Below are 20672 nucleotides of genomic sequence, written 5' to 3'. Positions count from 1 at the left end.
CGCTCTGCCCTCCCGCCGCCTCTACCGGCGCCTTCGGGGGAACAAGAGTCCCCTGCTGCCGGGCGCTCCCGTCGCACGAAACCTCTGGGCTCCAGGGCCATGAAGAGAGCGCCGCCGTGACCTCCGGGAGGGTCCCTGCGGTTCCTCGGACACGCGGCCCCACCACTGCTGTGCGAGGACTGGGGTCCACAACTGCTCCCCTGTGGGGACCCGCCCGGCCCGCCGCCGCCCACGGATGACAGCGCCCTTCCTCCGGGCTGCGGCCTGCCTGTGACGGCTCTGCGTCCGGGGGCCACATCCCACTCATAACAACGCCACAGCACCCTCCAAAGCTGCTCCATCTTTAAAACTGTATTCTTGGCCCTTTGCACTTTCAAATACATTCTAGAACAAGCTTGTCAATTTACACAAAAATCCCTGCTTGGATTTTACCTGGAATTGCAGTGAATCCACCATTTAGGGAAGAATTGATACCTTGAAGCTTCCAACCACAAATATGCAAAATACCTCCATTTCTTAGGTTTTCTTCAATACTATGTTACAGTTTTCTGTCCCGGATATTTTTTGTTACTTTCCACATAAGAGTCTGAAACACTATAATAAATAAGTGATCATGGGATACCCAGTTGGCTCAGTTGGTTAAGTGTCCGACTCTTGATTTCGGCTCAGGTCGTGACCTCATGGTTCATGGGTCTGAGCCCCACCTCTTGGGATTCTGACTCTCTCTCCTTCTCTGCCCCTTCAGCTCTCTCTTTCAAAATAAATAAACGTTAAAATAAAACACATAAAGTGATCATTATTGATTGTTTCCAGTAATTAGAATCAATTCTTGCACTTTGAGCATGTGGCCGGCAACCTTGCTAACTTTGCTCACTGCTTTTAACAGTTGGCCTGTGAATCTGGATTTCTTTTGATTTTCTTCACATATAATTTTATCTCTGCAAAGGATGACAGATTTACTCCTGGAGTTTCAAGCCTCACACCTTTCACTCTGCTTTTCTGGCTAGTGTTGGGGTACGGGGACCACAGCGGTGCTGGGCAGCCAGTCTGGTCTCAGTCCCGGGGACTGAGCTCTTGACAGCTCACGGGTAAGCAGGATGTGTCACAGATTTCTCCTTTGACCAGATTAATAAAGTTCCTTTCTATTCCTGGTTTGCTAAAAGCACTCGTCAGTCTTCATCTTGAATAGATATTGAATTGTACAAATGATTTTTCTGCGTTTATCAAGATCATGCTGCATCTCTTCATTAACGTGGTAAACTACATGGGTTGTCAAAATGTGCAAGTCTGCATTCCGGGACCCCACCCCACCTGCTCACAGTACCTTCCCATTCAATATTAGCAAGTCCAGCTCGTCCACACGTTGTTTAGGGCTGTGGGATTTTCAAGAGAAACACTGCTGTATAACCATCTTCCTCCTCCTCTCCCTCCCTCCCGTCCTTGTCAGGTTTTGGCGTCAAGGTTATGCTGCCTCATAACACGACATGGGACATGAGCCTCTTTCTGCTGCTCTTTCGTCAACATCCGGAAACACTGCACAGTGAAGTCATCCGCGCCTGGAGTTATCCGTGTGACCCTTCAAGCTGCAGGTGCGAGTTCACGAAGGTGGGAGCCACTATGAGTGGCATCAGCACGGGGGCTTCTGGCATCGTCCCCTTCCGGAAACATGAGGTTGAGGCACCACCCATGCAGGAGAACATGTCAGCGGGGTGAAGGGGCCCGGGCGAGGGGTCAGAGCCCAGGTGGAGCAGAGCTAGCACAAGACCGTTTCACATCACCCCCGGCACCGAGACTGACGTGCTCCCCAGAAGCGGGGCATCCACTGGGCGCCCGAATGCCCTGCAGACTCCAGCGCTGGCACACGTGAACTAAGGGTCAGACCTGGCCCTGCAGCCCCAGGCACCAGGCCATCCGCCTGAGGACCCTAGTGGCAAGCCCACCACAACCCGCCAGGTGGCTCACGCCGGGTCCTGGACGGGCCGCCTGTGAAGGCTTCCCTGCTAGAGCCCGTCTGTACAGATGGGAAGGGCGCCCACTTCTTCAAACGTCCAGATGCCAGCACAGGGCCACAGGTTCACGATCGTCAAGGAAACCTAACACCTCAAAAGGAAACCGATAAAACAACAATGACCCCAAAGAAGGGGAGATCGATGAAACATCTGAAAAGAATTCAGAATAATCCTGTTAAAGAAATTCAATAAACTACAAGAAAACACAGACAACTGAATATCATGAAGAGACAATGTGTGAACAAAACGAGAATGGAGTTCAGAAAAGAAATAGAAAACATTTTTTTAAAAACCAGAAACCCTAGGGCGCCTGGGAGGCTCAGTCAGCTAAGGGTGTGACTTCAGCTCAGGTCATGATCTCACGGTTCATGGGTTCGAGCCCCGCGTCGGGCTCTGTGCTGACAGCTCGGAGCCTGGAGCTGCTTCAGATTCTCTGTCTCCCTCTCTGCACCCCCCACCCCCATGCTCGGTCTCGCTCTCTCAAAAATAAATAAAAACATTATTTAAAAAATAATAAAAAAATAAATAAAACCCAGAAACCCCGAGGTTGAAGAATACGGTGACTAAAAGAGTCAGCAGAGATGGGACGCAGGCAGGTCCGACAGAGGAGGTGGCGGTGAACCAGAAGGCATGTCCCGTGAAGCATCCAGCAAGGGGAACAAACAGGAAGGGGGATGAAGACGCAGGAAGAAACCCAACATGAGCCACAGGGGAATGTCCAGAGATACAACGTGCACGCTGCTGGAGTCCCTGGAGTCGGCTCAAAAAATACAAGTTCAAGAAGCTCGAACCCCTCTCCCCCACTGCCCCAGACTTCAACCCCAAGCTGCCTTCTCCAGGATACACAGTAATACGATGACTCTCTAAAATCACAGGGGAAAGAGAGTTTTGTAAAAGCAGCAAGAGGAGATCAATCGCTTGCACGCTGGGGCCCACAGAGGCTCTCTGCGGAAACGAAGAATGCCAGACGCCAGTGGGCTGATGCGTGCGAAAGGCTGGAAGAAAACAGCTGCCAACCAGAACACCCAGCAGAGGTGTCCCTCGGAAACGAGGGAGATCACGTCGTCCCGGAGAAGACACGTGGGGGCAGGCATCACCACGCCTGCCTTACAGGAAGTGCTGAGATACAAGGACGCTGGTTAGTGACCCGAAAACAGACCGACGTACAGAAGCCGCTGAGGCAGGTGAGGGCGTAGTCAAGTTCAGAACACTCTAATATGCGCAGGTTGATGTGCTCATCACTAACACTAACGTGAAAGTTAAATGACATAAGTATTAAAAATAGCTATAATAATGTGTCATGTGTTTGAGGTTATCAGCTTTATAAAGACTATTTTTCATTCAAGAATGTTTTTTTAACGTTTTATTTATTTTTCAGAGATAGTGTGAGCAAGTGAGGGGCAGAGAGAGGGAGACACAGAATCCAAACAAGGCTCCAGGCTCTGAGCTGTCAGCACAGAGCCTGACATGGGGCTTGACCCCACGAACCATGAGATCATGACCTGAGCGGAAGTTGGATGTTTAACCGACTGAGCCGCCCAGGTGCCCCTAAAAAGACTATTATAAAATGTTAAGTTACCCTCATGGGAACAGCAAAGCAAAACCCCAGGATACACAAAAGATGGAGGAAATGGCGTCAAAGCACAGCCCTTCAGAAAATGACCACTCCGCAAAGGAAGACAGTAAGAAAGGAAGGAAGAAGGAAACCGCAAGACCGTGGAAACTATGAATGAAACGGCACTAGTAATTCTTAGAATAATTACTTTAAGTATCTATTGATTAAATTATCCAATCAAAAAGGCAGAGACTAGATGAGTGGATAAGAAACCAGGACTCAAGTGCATGCTGTCCAAACAGGCTTTTATTTTCCTTTTTTCTTAAAGTTTATTGAGAGTGAGCGAGCGAGAGACAGCATGAGCAGGGGCCATCATCAAAGAGACAAGGCTGGTGAGGGTGTGGAGAAAAGGGTGCCCTTGTGCTCTGCGGGTGGGACTGCAAGCCGGTGCAGCCACTAAGGAAAGCAGTATGGGGGTTCCTCAAAAAACCAGAAATGAAATTATCCTAAGACCCAGGAGTCCCAGTTTGGGGGAATATATCTGAAGGAAATAGAAACTTTTTCTAAAACAATTCCCAACTTTCAATGTACTCCACAAGTTTCGATATGTCGGTCTGTCATTTTTAATGGACAATTACCAATTTGGTAATTGGTAATTAAAAATATCTTTCCATTTCTATTTATTTGACCCACGGGTTACTTTAAAAGTTACACTACTTTGGGGCGCCTGGGTGGCTTAGTCGGTTAAGCGTCCGACTTTCGCTTAGGTCATGATCTCGCGGTTCGTGGGTTCGAGCCCCGCGTCGGGCTCTGTGCTGACTGCCAGCTCAGAGCCTGGAGCCTGTTTCAGTCTGTGACTCCCTCTCTCTCTGACCCTCCCCTGCTCACGCTGTCTCTCTCTCTCTCCTAGAAATAATTCATTAAAAAAAATTAAAAAAAAAAAGTTACACTACTTAGTCTGCAAACATTTGCACACATACTCCTTTTCTCTCAGTAATTTTTAACTTGATCCCACGCGGTAAGAGAGTGCAGGCTTCGGGAGTCCCAGTCCTCTGGGCTCCGGAGAGACCTTCTTTATGATCTGGGACGCGGGCTGACTGAGCGCCCGTCAGCTGGGCGGAGTTTCTTCATCACGTTGTTCAGATATCCTACACCTAACAATTCCTCTACTGCCTTTCTTAAATGTTTGTCAAGGATATTAAACCTGACACCTTAACATTGTACAGCATCTTGATCCTTTTTCTCCAGGGCAATAAAAAGGGGCTTTAAAACAATTTAGCTCCTTCCTGCCTGTCCCAACTTACAAGGCAATGTTTTCCAATATTTTATTGTTTGAAAATTTCAACGTGAGACGGTTTTAGGCACAGCACTTAGACGTTATCGGTGTTTATTATTCTATTTGTTCACCCTTCTGTCTTCATTTAAAACCTCTTCCTGGATCTATACTCCTGCTCTTGAAAAAAATTCCTTGCAATTTCCTTTATGGGAGGGATCATCTACAGGTAACATCGTTGTTTTGTTCATAAAAGGTTTTTAAAATGTTATCCAACTCTTTAATAGCTTTGAGATATAATTGATAGGCCAAATATTTCACACTTTTAAGTGTATATTTCAAGGATTTCTGGTGTATTTACAGAGCTGGGCCAACATCACCACTGAATTCCAAAACCTTCTCATCACCTTGCACAAAAGCCCGCCCCCACTAGCAGCCATTCCCGTCTCTCCCTCACGTGGCCCCTGCACCCAGGGATCTGCCTCTGCTCGCTGCCTCCACAGACTGGCCTATTAGGAACAGTTCACAGAAACAGGATCACGTAACGTGTGGTCTTCTGGCTTCTTTCACTCAGGAAGATGGTTTTGAGGCTCATCTGTGTTAAAACCCATATCCGACCTTCATTCCTTTTAATGGCCAAATAGTATTCCTTTTGTGTGTGGCCAGATCCCATTCAGTTTACCCGTTCACCTGTTACAGACACGTGGCTGTGTCTACTCTTTGGCCATTAACAGTAATGCCACAACGACCATTTGGGAACATGTTTATGTGTGGACATATGCTTCCAGTTCTCTTGGGTGTATGTACAACGCACACCTACATGGACATGCTGGGTCCGATGGCGACTGTCCCCATTATTCCTGAACAACATTCAGTTTTCGTGAACACTCCATTTCTTTCGGTGCCTTGCTGGCAGCAGCCTGTGCTCCTGACTTCCAGCGGGCGTTAGGGGCTGGCCCGTGCTGCTGCTGCGGGGGGATGTCCCTTCTCTCTGGCTGCTTTCAGAGTGAGCTTTTGCCTTTAACGATGTGTGGGTGTCCAGGCATGATCTTACTTTTACTTCTGCTTGGGCTCTGCTCTGTGTCTGGAATCCTGTAAATGTCATCTTCCTTCTACTACCTCCTTCCGGGATTCCAGACACGTGGATGGGATCGTCCCCCAGCCTTGGGGAGCCGGTCCTTTTTCCCATTTCCATCTGCGGGAGGATGGCCTCTCCCAAGGGACTGTCCTCATCCCAGAGTGCTGGTCCCTGGAGGGTGGATGGAGGCATGGGACGCAGAGGTGCCATCCCACTCTCGGGAGCTGCTCCCCTAGCCTGCCTTCGCCCCTTAGCACGTGCTGGGCTGAACCATCCGGCACAGCACCCCACAACAGGGTGCCGTGGGAGATACCAATTGTTTGAGATGGCAAAGAGGAGCATGTCTAAGTTGGTGAATACAACTTCCTGGTGGGAATCTCCCAGACAGCCAAGGTAGCCGCGAGAAGGGAGTGGACCGAGCAGGCCAGACCACTGCTGGGGACATGTCTCACAAACCACCACTGGGACTTGTCTGGAACTATCTTTCTTCTTAAATAGAGATGATAAGGCGTGTTTCTTTGGATGGCAGCTTCCCTAAGGATCCCCAGAGCAGTAACTCTGTGCAGCTGGGAACGGCCTGTGTCATCACCAGCACAGCCTGCTTGCGGGAGCTCCTGCAGTAGAGACAGGCTCACTGTCCTGAGGGGCACCGTGTTCGAGATGCAGCATGCCGCGGCACAGCACGTGGCATCTGGTAGAGCCAGTCCCAGGCCCTATTACACGGGACCAGAAGAAATAGCCACAGCCCTTCCTTTCGGACCCTACATCCAGTGTCAGCATGGCTGAAAGGGCCTATCGTGTGACTTCCCAATATGAGGCCAGCCTCGGGGTGAAGCATCTCTCAAGAGGAAAGGACACAAAGCTGCTGTGGTCATAAATACATTTTATTTCATTAGAAATGCATAATTACCAGTTTTCAGAGCATTTCCCCCCTAGAAAAGTAGGTAAGCAATATTTCCATCAAAATCGTTAGTCGTCTTTTGCAAATACCTATGTTCGTTACACTGAACAGAGCACACAGCAAAAGGCTTCTGCTACTTCACTTTTTTTTTCAGTTTTCTTTTTTGTTATAAACACCATAGCAAATTAAAAAAAAGCTGTCTGAACAGAGAAAAATATCGTCGTTCTTGATTTTCCGCGTGTACGTGACGCCTCCGCGCTGTGCTGCCCCACTCTTCCCGAGACGCCGACAGCGGGACAGGGCGGCGGCGGCTCCTGTCACCTCGTCTCTGGACTGGGACACTCTCCCCGTGGTGAGGCTTTCAGATGCACTTGAACAGAACATGTGCAGCCACCTCCGTGCAAAGCCATGGGACCGGGGCGCATGGAGAACGGGGTGGCCGGCGGGGGCTGGTGCCGGGCACGGCAGCAGCTCTGTCTTAGGGTGGGCTGCGGGAGGGTGGCCCGGCCCGCCTACTGGATCTGGATCGCCCCGTGCTCCAGCTGCATCTCAGGCTGCAGGGGGGGCTGCAGGGTGTCTGCGGTCTGCAAGAGGGGAGAGAGGAGGGCTTTCTGTCACGGGGCCTACCAGCGCATGTCCAGGCCGCCCACACTCGCGAAACACCAACGGCTTTCTTGCATGGAATAAACACATACAACAGGGCTAGAAAGGGCCCAGAGTCCTAGGTTCACCCCTGCTCTGGGAGAGGACTCTCCCAGGGGCCACGGCCCCTCTTTCCAGGACCTTCTGTTTACCCACGCCACCCACCACCCTCCCCACACATGCTCTGTGGCCCAGCGAAGTTCTGCATGTCACTGGGGAATGCCTTCGGAGTACTTAACCCATCCTATTTACCGAGAATTTCCGTCACCATTTTACCTTCTTATAAAAACTGTTTCAATGTTCCAAAAAAACATTTCAGGGGCAGTCACCTTTCCCTCCTTAACCAGAGAAGTTCTAACCCATGCTCTATATATATTTAAAAGATTTTAAATTATATTCACAGTTTCAAGATAAAGGGAAAAATACTACTTGGAATAAGCCCCTGATCGTGCATCTCAATCATCCAGAATAAGCCCCAAAACAGAGACTGACTGGGGTTTTCTTCAGGCTCTTCTGAGCCGTCGGCCAAAGGCAATGTCACAAAGGTTGGACCCTCAGAGGTGGGCTTCCGGCTGCCCTGGCAGGAAACCTGGTTGCAGAGGTGAGGCGTGAGGGTGGGAAGGAAGGAAGAGGCAGGAAGCTGTGGACGGTGGTGGGTAGGAGCCCCGGGCGAGGCACTGGCACTGCAGCTCTTACTACTAAGGTTGTAGGTTTGAAATGCAAACATCAAGGGACAGGGCACACGGAGAGTCCTGGAGGCAGGGAGGGGCCCGCAGTCGATGGATGTGGCACGGGCACGAGCCACACAGCCTGTGGGGCGGCCAGAGCATGAACCTGGGAGGCACAGCAATGGTGACCACACATCTGGTTACAGGCTGGGCAGAGGCCCGTCTGGGACCGAGAGCTCCTCCCCATCCTTGAAAAACTAGAAAGGTAGCTTTGGTCTCAGGCACACAGAAGGCGGAGCACAGATGAGTTGGGAACGTGTCTGGGACTTGGGGACCCCCGCACTCTGATGAGGACCCCTCCTTCTCCTGTGTTCTCAAAACATAGCACCAGACCCATGTCTCAGGCAGGAAATGTCAAGAAAGGGCTCCAAGCAGACGATTCAGAAAGTTCTCGGGCTCCTGCCTGTGCAGGTGGTCCCAGGCCAGGGCTCGCCCCAGGGCACTCACTGCCCTTCCCACTGGCTGCTCTGAGCGGCCGGCGCCCTGGCTTCCGGCCCAAGAGAAGCCCATCCCCTCGGGAGCTAGATGGCTCTTCCAGCCCCTGGGGGCTCCTGGGGGCTCCTCATCTCTTCCAGGAGCGAATCTGGGTATGTGGCCCTGTTCTGACTGGCACACTGAGAAGAAATCCTACAAGAGTGGAGCCCTTTCCTTCTGCAGACGTGGCCCTGTCTGTGGCGGGGCCGTGGGAGAGCCAGCCCCCGAGGATGGGGCAGGAGGAGTGGGCCCCAGGGACGAGCATGGTGGGCTGGGCCTGGGGCCACCCTGCTGCTATATAACCTGCTGACTATTCAAGTCTGTGCCAGGTGAGATCCTCTACAGGGAAAACACCCAGTGGGTGTGAACCTCATCCTATGGCCTGTTTTTATACATACTCATTCAGTGGGTCCCAAGACCAGCCAGGCAGGAATGGAGACAAAGAACACAGACAGGAAGCCAAGGTGGCAAAGAGCTAAAACGGACACAGCGTTCCTCAACTGTGAAATGTGTCCAATGACCGCGACCTCGGCTCAGTGAGACGGCTCGGCACAGCATCCGTGTCTGGAGCACACACTGGGCCCTTCCACAACTGCCGGGCAGTAGAGAAGAGATGCCTTTGTGCAATGACCCATGTGTGACCACACAGGGCATGTCACAAGCCACCCAGCGTGGGACGAGGCGGGCCTGCAGGGGCTCTTTCTTCCCAGACAAGTTAATGCTCAGACCCCCGCCATGAGCTGGCCAGAGAGAATTCCACCTTGTCCCCCCAATACTGTGGGCTCCTGGTCACACCCAACCCTTCTCGGTTGATCTCCAGGGTGGGGTGGGCCTATGTGGTCACTGCTGCACAAAAGCCACACCGGAAGTGGACTGAGTGCCCAGGCTGCCACGTGGGAGTGGCCTGGTGGGGGGCCGGCAGGGGGCAGAGAGGAGGAGAGGCAGCGGCTTCTCCAAGAAACACGTTTGCCAGCTGGGGCCTCGCTGTGAATCAGGAGATTAAGAACTGAAGTCCTCATGGGATTGCCAAGTTCACTGCTGGCCACCCAGTCACGAGGTCACCCTGAGCACCTTCACTAGCCCCCCTGAATCCCATTCCTCAGCAATCACCTCATGAGGCTGCAAGGAAAACAAAGGAGAATCTTCCTTCCTGCCGAGGACAGAGCATACACCGCACCAGCACGGGGCCTGAGTGGAGTGCGGGAGGGGAGAGGGCCCCATGGAAATCTGGGGCCTCAGTTCTGAGCGTTAGAGGCCCATGGCATCGAGAAACACGTCGCTCCTCAGTGCCGGGATGCAGAGGGACAGGAGTGGGCCCAGAGGACGGCAGGTGTGCGAGAAGGCAGGCAGGAGCCGGCTGGCCATGCTCGGAGCAGACGGGAGTCTCTGCATCAGGGTGGATCTCGGCCTGGGCTCAGCAGGAAGGCCCACGAGGTTTGAGAACACGGGCTACCCACAGCCTGAGCTTTGTGCCAGTGACCCCCACGGTCTGGGACCCGTCCTAGCTTACTCACACAAACAGTCGACCCATCAGATTGAAAGTATGCCGTCCCCGCAAGGGGGCCTCCAGCTGGCTCTTGGCCCTGGCATGGAGGGCCCGGGCCTGGCTTCCCAGACCCAGGAGATCTGAGGAGAGGCCACGGTGTTCATCCGGCCAAGTGCACTCACCAGGGGGCAGCTCCACAAGCCTGTCAAATACCGAAGCAGCAGCCCCCTTACCTGACATCTCGGGAAGTGTGCACACTGTTTCCTGTGCTTCTGGGGGAGCACGGAGACGACAGGTGGTTTCTGGGATGCAGGGGGGGATGGGAGCGGGGGAGCCAGTGCTCAGCCAGTCAGACTGCGTGGAGGATGCACAAACTGCGTGGAGGACGCACAAACCGAGCAAGGGGAACCTGGGGCCCCAATGCCCGTGTGGTTCCCCGCAAGGCCCTCGGCTGCCACATGGAAGGCGCCCAGGCAGGAGGCTGGAAACCAGGCCGGACAGGGCCCTCAGGACCAAGTGACATCATCCTGCATCTCTGCCGCCCAGCAGAGGGGCCGCTGGGGTAAAGACCCTCAACCTGCCTCCAAGAAAGGGTCAAGGCCGAGGGCTGGGGCAACAAGGGCAGAGCCTGTTGTCTGCGGGGGAGCTGACCTCTGGGTCGTTCTGCAGTTCCCAGGGGCCGGCTCCGTGGGGTCAAAAGCTTACAGACGAACATTTACCGGAGACACAGCATCTCCAGAGTTGGTTTCATATCGGCACATGGGCTGAGATCCACCTCCTCACCTTCACCGCTTCAGACACTTAGAAAACACAGAGTCCCGCAGCGGTGCCTGTGTCCATACCACGTGCCTCCCGTGGCAGTGTGCCTTGCTCACAGGAGGGCATCAGAAGGAGAAACACCCCAGCTATGTCCAGAGCTGCAGAAGCCCCGGGACCTGTCCTCAGACAGGGTGTCTGTCCACCTGCACACGGGGCGGGACCCACCTGAGCTGCAGCGGTGTGGTCAGTCACCGGAGCCAGCTGGACGTACTGGACCTGGATGTCGCTGCCCTGGAGAGGTGAGCCGTCCACTCCCGCGGCAGCAGGGTCGGAAGAGGCCACGGCGATCAGCTGGGCGCCCTGCAGCACCTGAGGAGACCAAGCAGGCCCCCGTCAGCACGGACACCGGTGCCACTCTGCCATGACGTGAATCACGGGGGATGGCCCAGGGCCACACTGTGGGGTCCATGTGTCTTGTGAATCACTCTGGAATAACATCTGGTAGGCAAGTGAACACGCGTGTATGGCGTGAGTGTGAGAGCATGAAGCATGTGCACATCGTGACCAAGATGTGCAACATGTGACCCCTCGAACACCCACGTACTGGACACAGCTCAGGGACAGGGCTGAGGGTGCCCGAGAGGGGGGCAAGGGGATCATGGGATGTGGGACAGATGCAGGATCACTGGACACCTTGCAGAGATCACTGCTATCTGAGGTTCTTGGGAAGGGAGACCCTGAAGGCAGCCTGGAGGGGACAGAAGATGGCGGCAGGTCCCCGACCCGCACTCTCCAGGAGCCCCCAAAGTGCTCAAGAGCCAGACACACAAGGAAGCCCTCGGGCAGTGGACACTGGCAGTTACGAAGCAAAGCAGAAACAAGCCGGAGTTAGGCCCCCCCCCGTGGCTGCAGATGGAGCAGAGAGGAGCTCAGGGTAAGGAGCTGCCATCAGGAGGGAGGTGACGGTTGGAAGGGAGCCCCCAGGGGACAGGAGACCCGGAGTCCCTGGGACACCCCACTGTGGACCATGCCCAGAAGAGGGGACAGATGAGGCCCCTGGGGATGGGCTCTGAGTGACCCCACTACTCATGAGCACCCCCGCGCCCAGGCCCAGTTCCCACCCAGCCTGTCTGGTACTCCAAGCTGGTGCAGGTGGGCTGGGACCTCGCTGCCCTGTAGGCCAGCCGGGGAGGTAGGGGTGAGTGCATCCGTGGCTTTGCGTTCATGAGGGCAGGGTCCCTGGCTGTCGTGAACTGTGGGGGTTTATACCTGGGGTTGTATCCCACCCCCTTCAAATTATGTGTCCACGAGACTACAGATACCTGTGGCAGTCCACAGCAGGGAGGGAATGGCCATGCTTCCCCACCAGCCCAACTGCCTCCCACAGCAGTGCTCAGGGCTGAGGAAGAGGGTGAGGGACTCAGAGAGGGGAAGGGGCTGCTCCACCCGGGAAAGACAGGCTCGGATACAGCCTGTGGTTTTCAAAAAAATTTTTTTTAACATTTTATTTATTTCTGAAAGAGAGAGACAGTGTGAGCAGGGGAGGATCAGAGAGAGAAGGAGGCACAGAATCTCAAACGGGCTCCAGGCTCTGAGCTGTCAGCACAGAGCCCGACATGGGGATTGAGCCCACGAACCGTGAGATCATGACCTGAACTGAAGTAGGCTGCCCAACTGAGCCAGCCAAGCGCCCCATAGTCTGTGGTTTTCAAACAGCAAGGTAGTTTTTGATGAGCCAAAGTTCTATTTCTTTAACAACACATCCATCACTGGGAAAACACACATGAATTCAACTCTTAATATAAAAAATGGCAGAAAGTTCTTAACTATTCTTCCTTGTGTGTCTTCAGAAACCATTTGCAGACAGTTTCATATTCCAACACCAGCCAGCTGTGCCAGAGAGATGCACCCCACCAGACCCTGTGGCTGCGTCCTGGACCCGCAAAGGCACTTCGCAGATAGGATAAAGGTGAGGACACCTAGACAGGGGGCATCCTGCGGTATCAGGTGGCCCCACGTCAACTTCGCCCTTCCTGGCTGCGGAGGGGCACAGAGGCAGTGTGAGAAGAGCCTACCGGCCGACTGCTGGCTTGGAGGATCGAGGACGGGCCGTGAGCCAAGGATGCGGCAGGCCTGGGGGCCAGGACAGACAGGAAACGATCGTCCCCCGGAGCCTCCAGGAGGAGCCCGCCTGTGACAGCCCGACTGCGGCCCCAGGAGGCCCACACTGACCCGTGACCTCCAGACCGCGCGGGAAGGAGCGTCCGGTGTGAGCCAGCAGGCGTGTGGCCACTGGTCCCGCAGCCACAGGACATGCACACAACGTGCCTGCCTCTCCTCAGCTGCCTCCTTCCAAGGAACTGGCCTCTTGCTCCCAAGGGCTGATCCAACAACGGCAGCTCCTCTTCTATCATAAGCCATTTGTACCAACGAGTGTTTAGGAAAAAAAAAAGGTTTGAAAAAACTGGAGAAAACCAAAGTCCGCTGTATTACTCACGTTCCCTCTTCCCCAGGACTTCCCTCTGCCAGACCGCTCACGGTCGGCAAGCAGACTCAGTCTTGCTGAATTCCGTACCGCCCCCCAACCCCCACATGGCAGGGACAGCCCCTCGCGACCCTGGGGAGGGCGGGTAGCCTCTCATCTAACTGGCAGAGTCCCTGGGAACGGGTGTGTGGCTCAGGGAAGGGCTCCCACAGGGCCAGGAACTCGGCCTCATGACAGCTGGGAAAAAGACCAGAACAGAGAAAAGACGAAAAGTACTTGGTGGTAAATCCTTAAAGCCACACAGACGTTTATGTGCCTTTCGTAGGGGGAGAAGGCGGAAGAGCAGACCCGTGCTGTGAGGCCACCCCAGCCAGCACGGTTTCGCTGCATCCTGGACTGAACTTAAAAACCACGCAACGCTTTGAAACACGGGAGCTAAAGTGTTAGGTGATGAAGTCATGACTCTGTCAGGGCTGCGTGACATAAAAGATTCCTCAATACGCTGGTTTAGGGTCAAATCATCAACTGTGTTTTAATGAAAGCCGCGCAGTCCTGGGGCTGTTTCCAGAGAAGGCTCCGTCTTACTCTGGCTGTGGCTGTGAGCCACCACCTTACACTGGAGGGCGCTTTACGGTTTCCTGTGGGTCAGCATTGCCAATGAGGTGACTCGTCACATGAACCACACAGGTGATTAAATCCTAACACTCGGAACTTTAGGAACCTCAGCATCTTATGTGCTGCATATAACCAAAGAGACACATCACCAGCCTGGCTGGCAAGTAAAAATAAAGATCGGAAAATGTTTCCACCTGAGATTTCATTCCAAACACCACACCTCCTCAGCGCGTCCACACTGGTTTGGTTTTGACAGCTGAGTCAGGAATGAGTCCGAGCCAATATGCACAGGACTGGCGGGAAAGGCCTTCCAGCCACTTAGCGCCCCTGCCCTTCCTCACCCGCAGGAGCCTCAAAGCAAAGGGCTGGGGATGTGGCCAGAAGGGGGTGCTGCGATGCCCCCGGAAAAAGGGAGGCAGCACTGCTCTGGGGTGGGCGGGGGAGGGCAGCGAGAGTCCCGCAGGGAGACAGCTTCTCTGGGGGAAGAACAGCTTCCACCGCAGGGGACGGGAAGGCCGCTCAGGGGCAGCATCGGGAGCTGGGCGGCTGCGGTGAAAGCTGTGCGGAGAAAGCTGAGACCCGGATCACAGAGCGCCTTCCGGGCCCACTTCACACAGGCTGAATGCTGGGGACCGAGGCCACCACCCTGGCCTGGCCCTGCTCACTGGCTTCATTCCGAGGCTACGCTCAGCCCCTGGAGGGGGACATCCCCCACCACGGGCTGACCTCCGCACACAATGGCACCCCGGCCGGGGCTCCAGCATTGGGGGAGAGATGTCGCCACACACGAGCAATGTGCATAGTCCTCAAACTTCGGAAAAGCTCTCTTCAGTGGAGATTAAGGGAGAAAAAAACACAAGAAGGAAAGAGCAGGAGACCGCCCTGCCCACAGGGAGCTGCCTCCCAAGTCCAGCCAGCCAGGACTCCCAGGGCTTTCTGGTCACAGCGCAGCCCAGCAGGCAGACGAGGGGGCCTCGTCTCACATCAATGAGCCGGTGAGGAGGAGCCCGGGCTGCGCGGTCAGGCCACTTCAGTGCTTGACCTATGCGGCAGAGTCCATTCTCGGCTTACTGAAGCGGGGAGGAGGAGGAGGAAGAAGAGGAAGTCTAGAAGGTCAGAGCAGAGGATGGCCAAGTTACAGACCATTGGCTTCCCAGCCATCATTACCTATTTATTAAGAGCAGGTTCCAAAGAACCTCCATGAGCTCATACACAGAGGGCACATCATGACCACTGACTGGCGGGCACCCCCGTGGCGTGAGGAGGGAAACCCACTGACCGTCAAGCTGGAGGGTCAGTTCACCCTTTACGTAGTGCTATCTGACGATCAAAGAGTGAGCCACTTGCACTGAGCAGGGCTTGGGGCAGGACCCTTCCTTTCTAGGCCACAGTCAGGGCAGAGGAAGGTCTAAATGATCAGCGTGTGGCAGGCCGGTATCAGGGCACACAACACAGAGAGGCACAGAGACAAAGGCTGAGGGGGAGGACCTGGCAGGTGCCGCCCCACGGGGCCTCAAGGAAGCTCTCAGCTTGAGCCACTCACGAGGAAGCCAGGAGGCAGCGGACACTCCACTCTGTGACATGCCCCCGCGGTGGCTGTGATTTACTAGGATAACACATGTGAAATGGGTAAAAATAAAAGAACACTACAGAAATCCATCACCCAAGAACCTCACTTGCCTTGTACGCTTTGAAAGCAGCTCAAAGCTCCAGCAGCCTCCCGAACATACAGTAGGTGGAGATACAAGCTGTACATTTGGACTTGCTTTCAAACTGGTAAGGAATAAAGGCTAGTTACATCAAATCTAAAATGAAGGGCAGCAAAAATGAGGTCACATGTCACTGTCACACGGGTCACAGTGGCACCCCACCACGAGCCCACTGCAAGCGCACAGTCCATCCTTGCTCTGTTTGGGGGTGAGAGCCCAGTGCCGCCACCCACCTCCCACCCCCTAGAATGGGTGGGAGGTCTCCAAAGGTGAGCTCCCAGCTCCTTCCCACTGGCTTGAGGTTTGTGGCCTTTTCCAGGCTCCGGAACATAGGAAAATCTAACAGGAATGCAGTGAGTTCCCAGGCCACCAGCCTGCAGCTGACCTGGGAGCGGCCCCCTCCCCGACCCCACAGAGAGCACAGGCACCTGCCGCCTTCGCGGCCTCACCGACAGGGCTCTCCCCTGCACAGCTGTGAGGCAGGGTCAGTCACTGTCAGATGAGGGACCATTAATGGTATAGGGGATGCGTCTGAAGCAGCCTACGCAGGGAATCCTGGATCCGAGAGCACTGGGTTTTGCAGTGCACCCATCTGGTTTCCCTCTATGTGGTGCCAACCATGAGACTGTTTAGTACCCACTGAAATCATACAAAACAGCTACAACCCTAAAATAAACGCAAGAAGTCCAAGGACTTTTCAGTAATGTTTAGATACAAAATTCTAAATCCAACCCAGAATGTGCTCAGATGAAACAAAACAAAAGATCCTCTTTTGACAGTTAACTGTGTGTGTGGCCAGGAACAAAGACAGGCCAAGAAATCCAAAGGTTCCCTGGAACACAAGGTCATTCACTTGTTCTTGTCATCCAACTTGTTAAGGAAACAGAGGCAAAGAGGGCAGCCTTTTCAACTCTAAACGTTGTCAAGAAGTAGCTTCCTCATGACAGAAAATCAAGGACTGAGAGCGAGGCCTGTCCGCCTGTCCTGGGGACGTCCCAAAGCACCAATGGCCAGGAGGTCCACCAGCCGTAAATCTCTCTCATACGTTTGCACAGCAAACGCCAGAGACAAATGATCATTCTTAAGCCTCTGAGCCTGACGGGAACACTCCTGTTTCCCAGGCTCCATTCTGAGTGCTTTCATACCTCGAGTTGCCCCGAGGAGACGGTCAGAAATGAGCACTGACGGAAGGGAGTCCCAGGCAGATGCGGACATCGCTGCTCTGGGGTCACCCTCGGACCTGCTGACAAAGACTTCTCAGAGGCCCGAGGGCTGGAGGGGGCCGGGGGCCGGCATCCAGACCCGGCTCACAGAAAGATGCCAGGCCGCAAGCAGCAGTAAGAGCAGTTTCTGCCGTCTGCTCTGCGGCTCGTTTCAGCATTGGGGCCTGAACCTCAAACGCAATCTGGGGAGAAAACAAAGCAAACCCTGAAAAGCACAATAAAGCAGAGACGGCCCTTTGGAGACACGTGGTGCTCATCCCCATCGCCCCAGACAGGACAGCAGTCCTGGCAACGAATCTTAACCATGTGCCTTAAAACCTCCTAGCAGACTGGGGTCGGGGGGAGGGAGGGAAGGGTAATAATTCAGCCGAAGTCAGATCCAAAGATCTCCAGGTTTTCCCGTGTGTTCCAGGCCCCTAGAAGGGGCGCGTGGGGTGGGTGGGGAGTGGGTGACACGGAACGGAAGACAGTTCCATGTGTCTGGTGATGCGTAACTCAGTGCAGTGAAGTCACACCCGCTCGGAAAAGGGAGGGGTGCCCGGGGCCCCCAGCCCGCCCACCGGCACACTCCAGGACTGTGAGGAGCTGAAGCGGCAGCCGCGGCCTCGCACGCTGCTTCTGCCCCCCTTCCATGACCCTGCCCCTGCAGCTCTGGTCACTTTGTTAATTTAGAAACTCACTGCACCGAATAAGAAAAGTTCTTACTGTGCTCACTGTGTGGTGTAAGAAAGAACCAGAAGGAGTGATGCCATCTTCCTACTGAGTTCAAATTTACAGGAAGCGTTTAAAGCCTCTGTGCTTTACAGGAGCTACGAATGCCGACTGACACCCGCGGCTCCAGGGAAGCCAGAGAAGGTCCGGAGGGTGTGGCTCTCAGGCTCTGGAGGGAAAGATCAAGACGGGGACGGGTGCCTCTCACGGGCCCACCTGCGTCTGCCCGTAGATGCAAACAGTCCGTTAGGTTGGAAACACACACCATAAACTGCCCACTAATGTGCGTCTCTGGGTGCCGTGGCCTCAATCAACACAGCATTTTTATTCTGTTCTGAAAAGCAAGGTTCAGAAATGGATCTGTCTGCGGAGCAAGGTAACCGCACCCCTAGCAGAGAACATTTAGGGAGTGACCCCTTGCCCCTGGTGGCCAGGACGGCACTTCTTCCCTCTCCAAGAGCAGGTCCAGAGGCAGCTGCATCCCCACAGCCCAGTCCCAAAGCACACCCTGACATCAGGCATCAGGAGGCGCACACAAAACTGCCCCCACTACGTGTCCCTTCATATTCCCCAAAGGACAGTCATATGGAGACAGGGGGGCAGAGGGAGGCACAGGCCTCTCCCCAAGGCCTCACTGCAACAGAACTTCCCCCCATGCCGCCACCACACAGCAGCTGGCTCCGTGGTGCGGACTTTGAGCTCATTATACACCACTGGGGCACGTGGATGCTATGCATCCATCTGTGTCCACCAAATGTCCACGTCTTAACCTCCAGTACCTATAAATGTGGAACCAGAAGTGCCTAAGTGGCTCAGCAGGTTAAGCGTCTGACTTCAGCTTGGGTCATGATCTCACGGTTCATGCGATCGAGCCCCACATCTGGCTCTGCACTGATAGTGCGGACCTTGCTTAGGATTCTCTCCTCCCCTCTCTCTGCCCCTCCCCTGTGCATGCTCTCTCTCAAAATAAATAAACTTTTAAAAATAAGTAAATGTGAAACCAGAGCCTGGGAGGCTGAGATTAAGCTATAAGCATAAGTCACATCAGAGGTGGGTGGGCCCTAATCCAAAAGTACCACTCCTCGTAAGAAGAGAGACGTTTGGCCAAGACACGGGAAGAAGGGTGCCACGAGACCCCAGAGGAAGGGATGGAGGGGTGCGACCACAGCCCAGGATGCCTGGCGCTCCCAGGAGCAGCAGGCAAGATGCCCCCAGAGCCTCCAGAAGAAACGCAGCTCCGAGAACCTGGATTTTGGACCGGAGACCTCCTGACTATGAGAAAACACATTTCTGTTGTTTGAACCACACAGTGGGGGTCACTAATTTTGGGGTGATAGCTCAGGAACAGACCTCAGACCTTCAGACCCTCAGATGAATCACATAATCCCATGCCCCGGCCCACCTGGTCAGCTCTCTTAGCTTCCTTCCAGAGAACTCTTAGCTTCCTTCCAGAGAAGGTGCTGGCAGCAGCCCCCCCCCGCCGCCCCCCCGGCCAGATGCTCACATGCAGGTGACCAGGTCCTCCAGGCGCCTCCAAGGGCAGCCTTCCCAGCCCTCTCATAGAGCCAGCCCACAGGCTTCTCCCCGGTGGCGGCGATGGGGTCCCCTGGGCATGCGGACAGGTACAGGGGTCAGCGCATAGGAGATGCCGATGGCCGAGCACACAGGGAAGAGCACGGCAGCGCCAGGCTGCCGACAAGGTCAGAAGGACACTGGTGAGAATCTGAAGCTGCTTGTGCTGCTTAAATACGATCCTGAGAAATCTGGCAAGATCAAGACAAAACAAGTGGCGGTCTCTTAAAGAGTCAAATTCCAATTTCCCATCAAGAACTGGCCCCTCTGGACCTATTTCCCGTTGCTGTGATAACCTGCAGGAGAGGCCCCCTCACCATGCTGACGGGCTGCTCCTCCCCAGATGAGCACAGGGTAAGCTGACAGGACCCTACTCCCCGCTGGGCCTGAGCCCTCCCCCGGGACACTGGGAGCAGTGTTTGAGAACACCATGGCGAGGAAGTGAGATACGAGAGGATTACTGTCCCGTGAGCGTCTGAGGACAAGCAGCCACAAACCCCCCGACCTGTCACAGAGTCCCACATCCTCTCTGGGAAAAGACCCGGTGCTCCAGGATGAATGTCTGTCTCCCCCGCTCCCCCAATCCCTATGTTGAAGCCATAGCTTCTCGTGTGATGGTGTTTGGAGATCAGGTCAGGAGAGTGAAACCCCAAGATGTGACTGGTGGCCTTCTAGGAGGGCGACACAGGGCCTGCGCGTGTGCGCCAAGGACGGCGGTGCGGCCTTCAGGCAGAGGGTCCAGCTGTCTGGCCAACAGCTCCCAGGCCGGTGAGAACTCAGGGTCTGTGGGAGCAGTAACGGCCGCCTGCACACAAATAGGGACAGACAGTGGACAGACCTCCCCTTCCTCCCAGTGACATGGGAAAGATGTCCTCAGGAAACAGAATTCCAGAACTGTCCAATCACCAAAAGGCCAGCCGGTGAGAGGGCAGCCAAGGCGTTGTGGGTACGTTCAGAGAAGGCTGTGTAAGAAAACACCCACCAATGGACCCAGAGGCACTTCTGATACATTAGCCTTGGGTTTGAGACCCGCTGGAGCTAATTTTCTAGGACTTTTAAATGGAAGACACACACTGCTCTCTTCAATGGTCCTCAAAGACCTCGCCTACACACATCTCAAGTTCAACTTAGGAAAAAACATCTCCAGCAAGACCCTGAACCCACCTCCAGGAAGCAGGTCTCCGTCTGAGCACGCTGACCAGGGGCTCCACAGAGCATGTGTCTCAGCCCTCTGATGGCAAGACCGTGTTCTAGCCTCCAGGGCTCAGAAAGTGGACAACGGAAGACAGGCAAGGACGCTGGCCTTTTCAACGTGGCCCAGGGTCTGCAGGGTTGACCCTGAACAACTCAGCAGGAACAAGGATCTGCATCTGGGCATCTCCCGCACCCTCACAGAGGAGCGCTATCATCTGCATGGCTCAGGTACCACCTGCTGTTCATGCCGACAAAGAA

General features: G+C 54.5%; 1 protein-coding gene across 6 annotated transcripts in view; it reads right to left on the bottom strand.

Annotated features, from left to right (window-relative positions):
- Positions 1 to 6781: 6781 nt before the first annotated feature.
- The window catches only part of LOC120226268 (BTG3 associated nuclear protein), an 87046-nt gene continuing 73155 nt past the window's right edge, over positions 6782 to 20672 (bottom strand). For all 6 annotated transcript variants that reach the window (XM_039224478.1, XM_039224546.1, XM_039224604.1 and 3 more), the window contains 2 exons: positions 11131 to 11274; positions 6782 to 7400 (listed from right to left, as the gene is read on the bottom strand). In XM_039224478.1, coding sequence (XP_039080409.1) covers positions 7329 to 7400; positions 11131 to 11274 — 216 coding nt within the window. In that variant the 3' untranslated portion in view covers positions 6782 to 7328. The remainder of the gene's footprint in view (positions 7401 to 11130; positions 11275 to 20672) is intronic.

The sequence above is a fragment of the Hyaena hyaena genome, unplaced genomic scaffold (assembly GCF_003009895.1).
Source record: "Hyaena hyaena isolate Hyena2069 unplaced genomic scaffold, ASM300989v1 scaffold_1, whole genome shotgun sequence".
NCBI lineage: Eukaryota > Metazoa > Chordata > Mammalia > Carnivora > Hyaenidae > Hyaena > Hyaena hyaena.
This window is presented reverse-complemented; position numbering and strand designations above follow the sequence as displayed.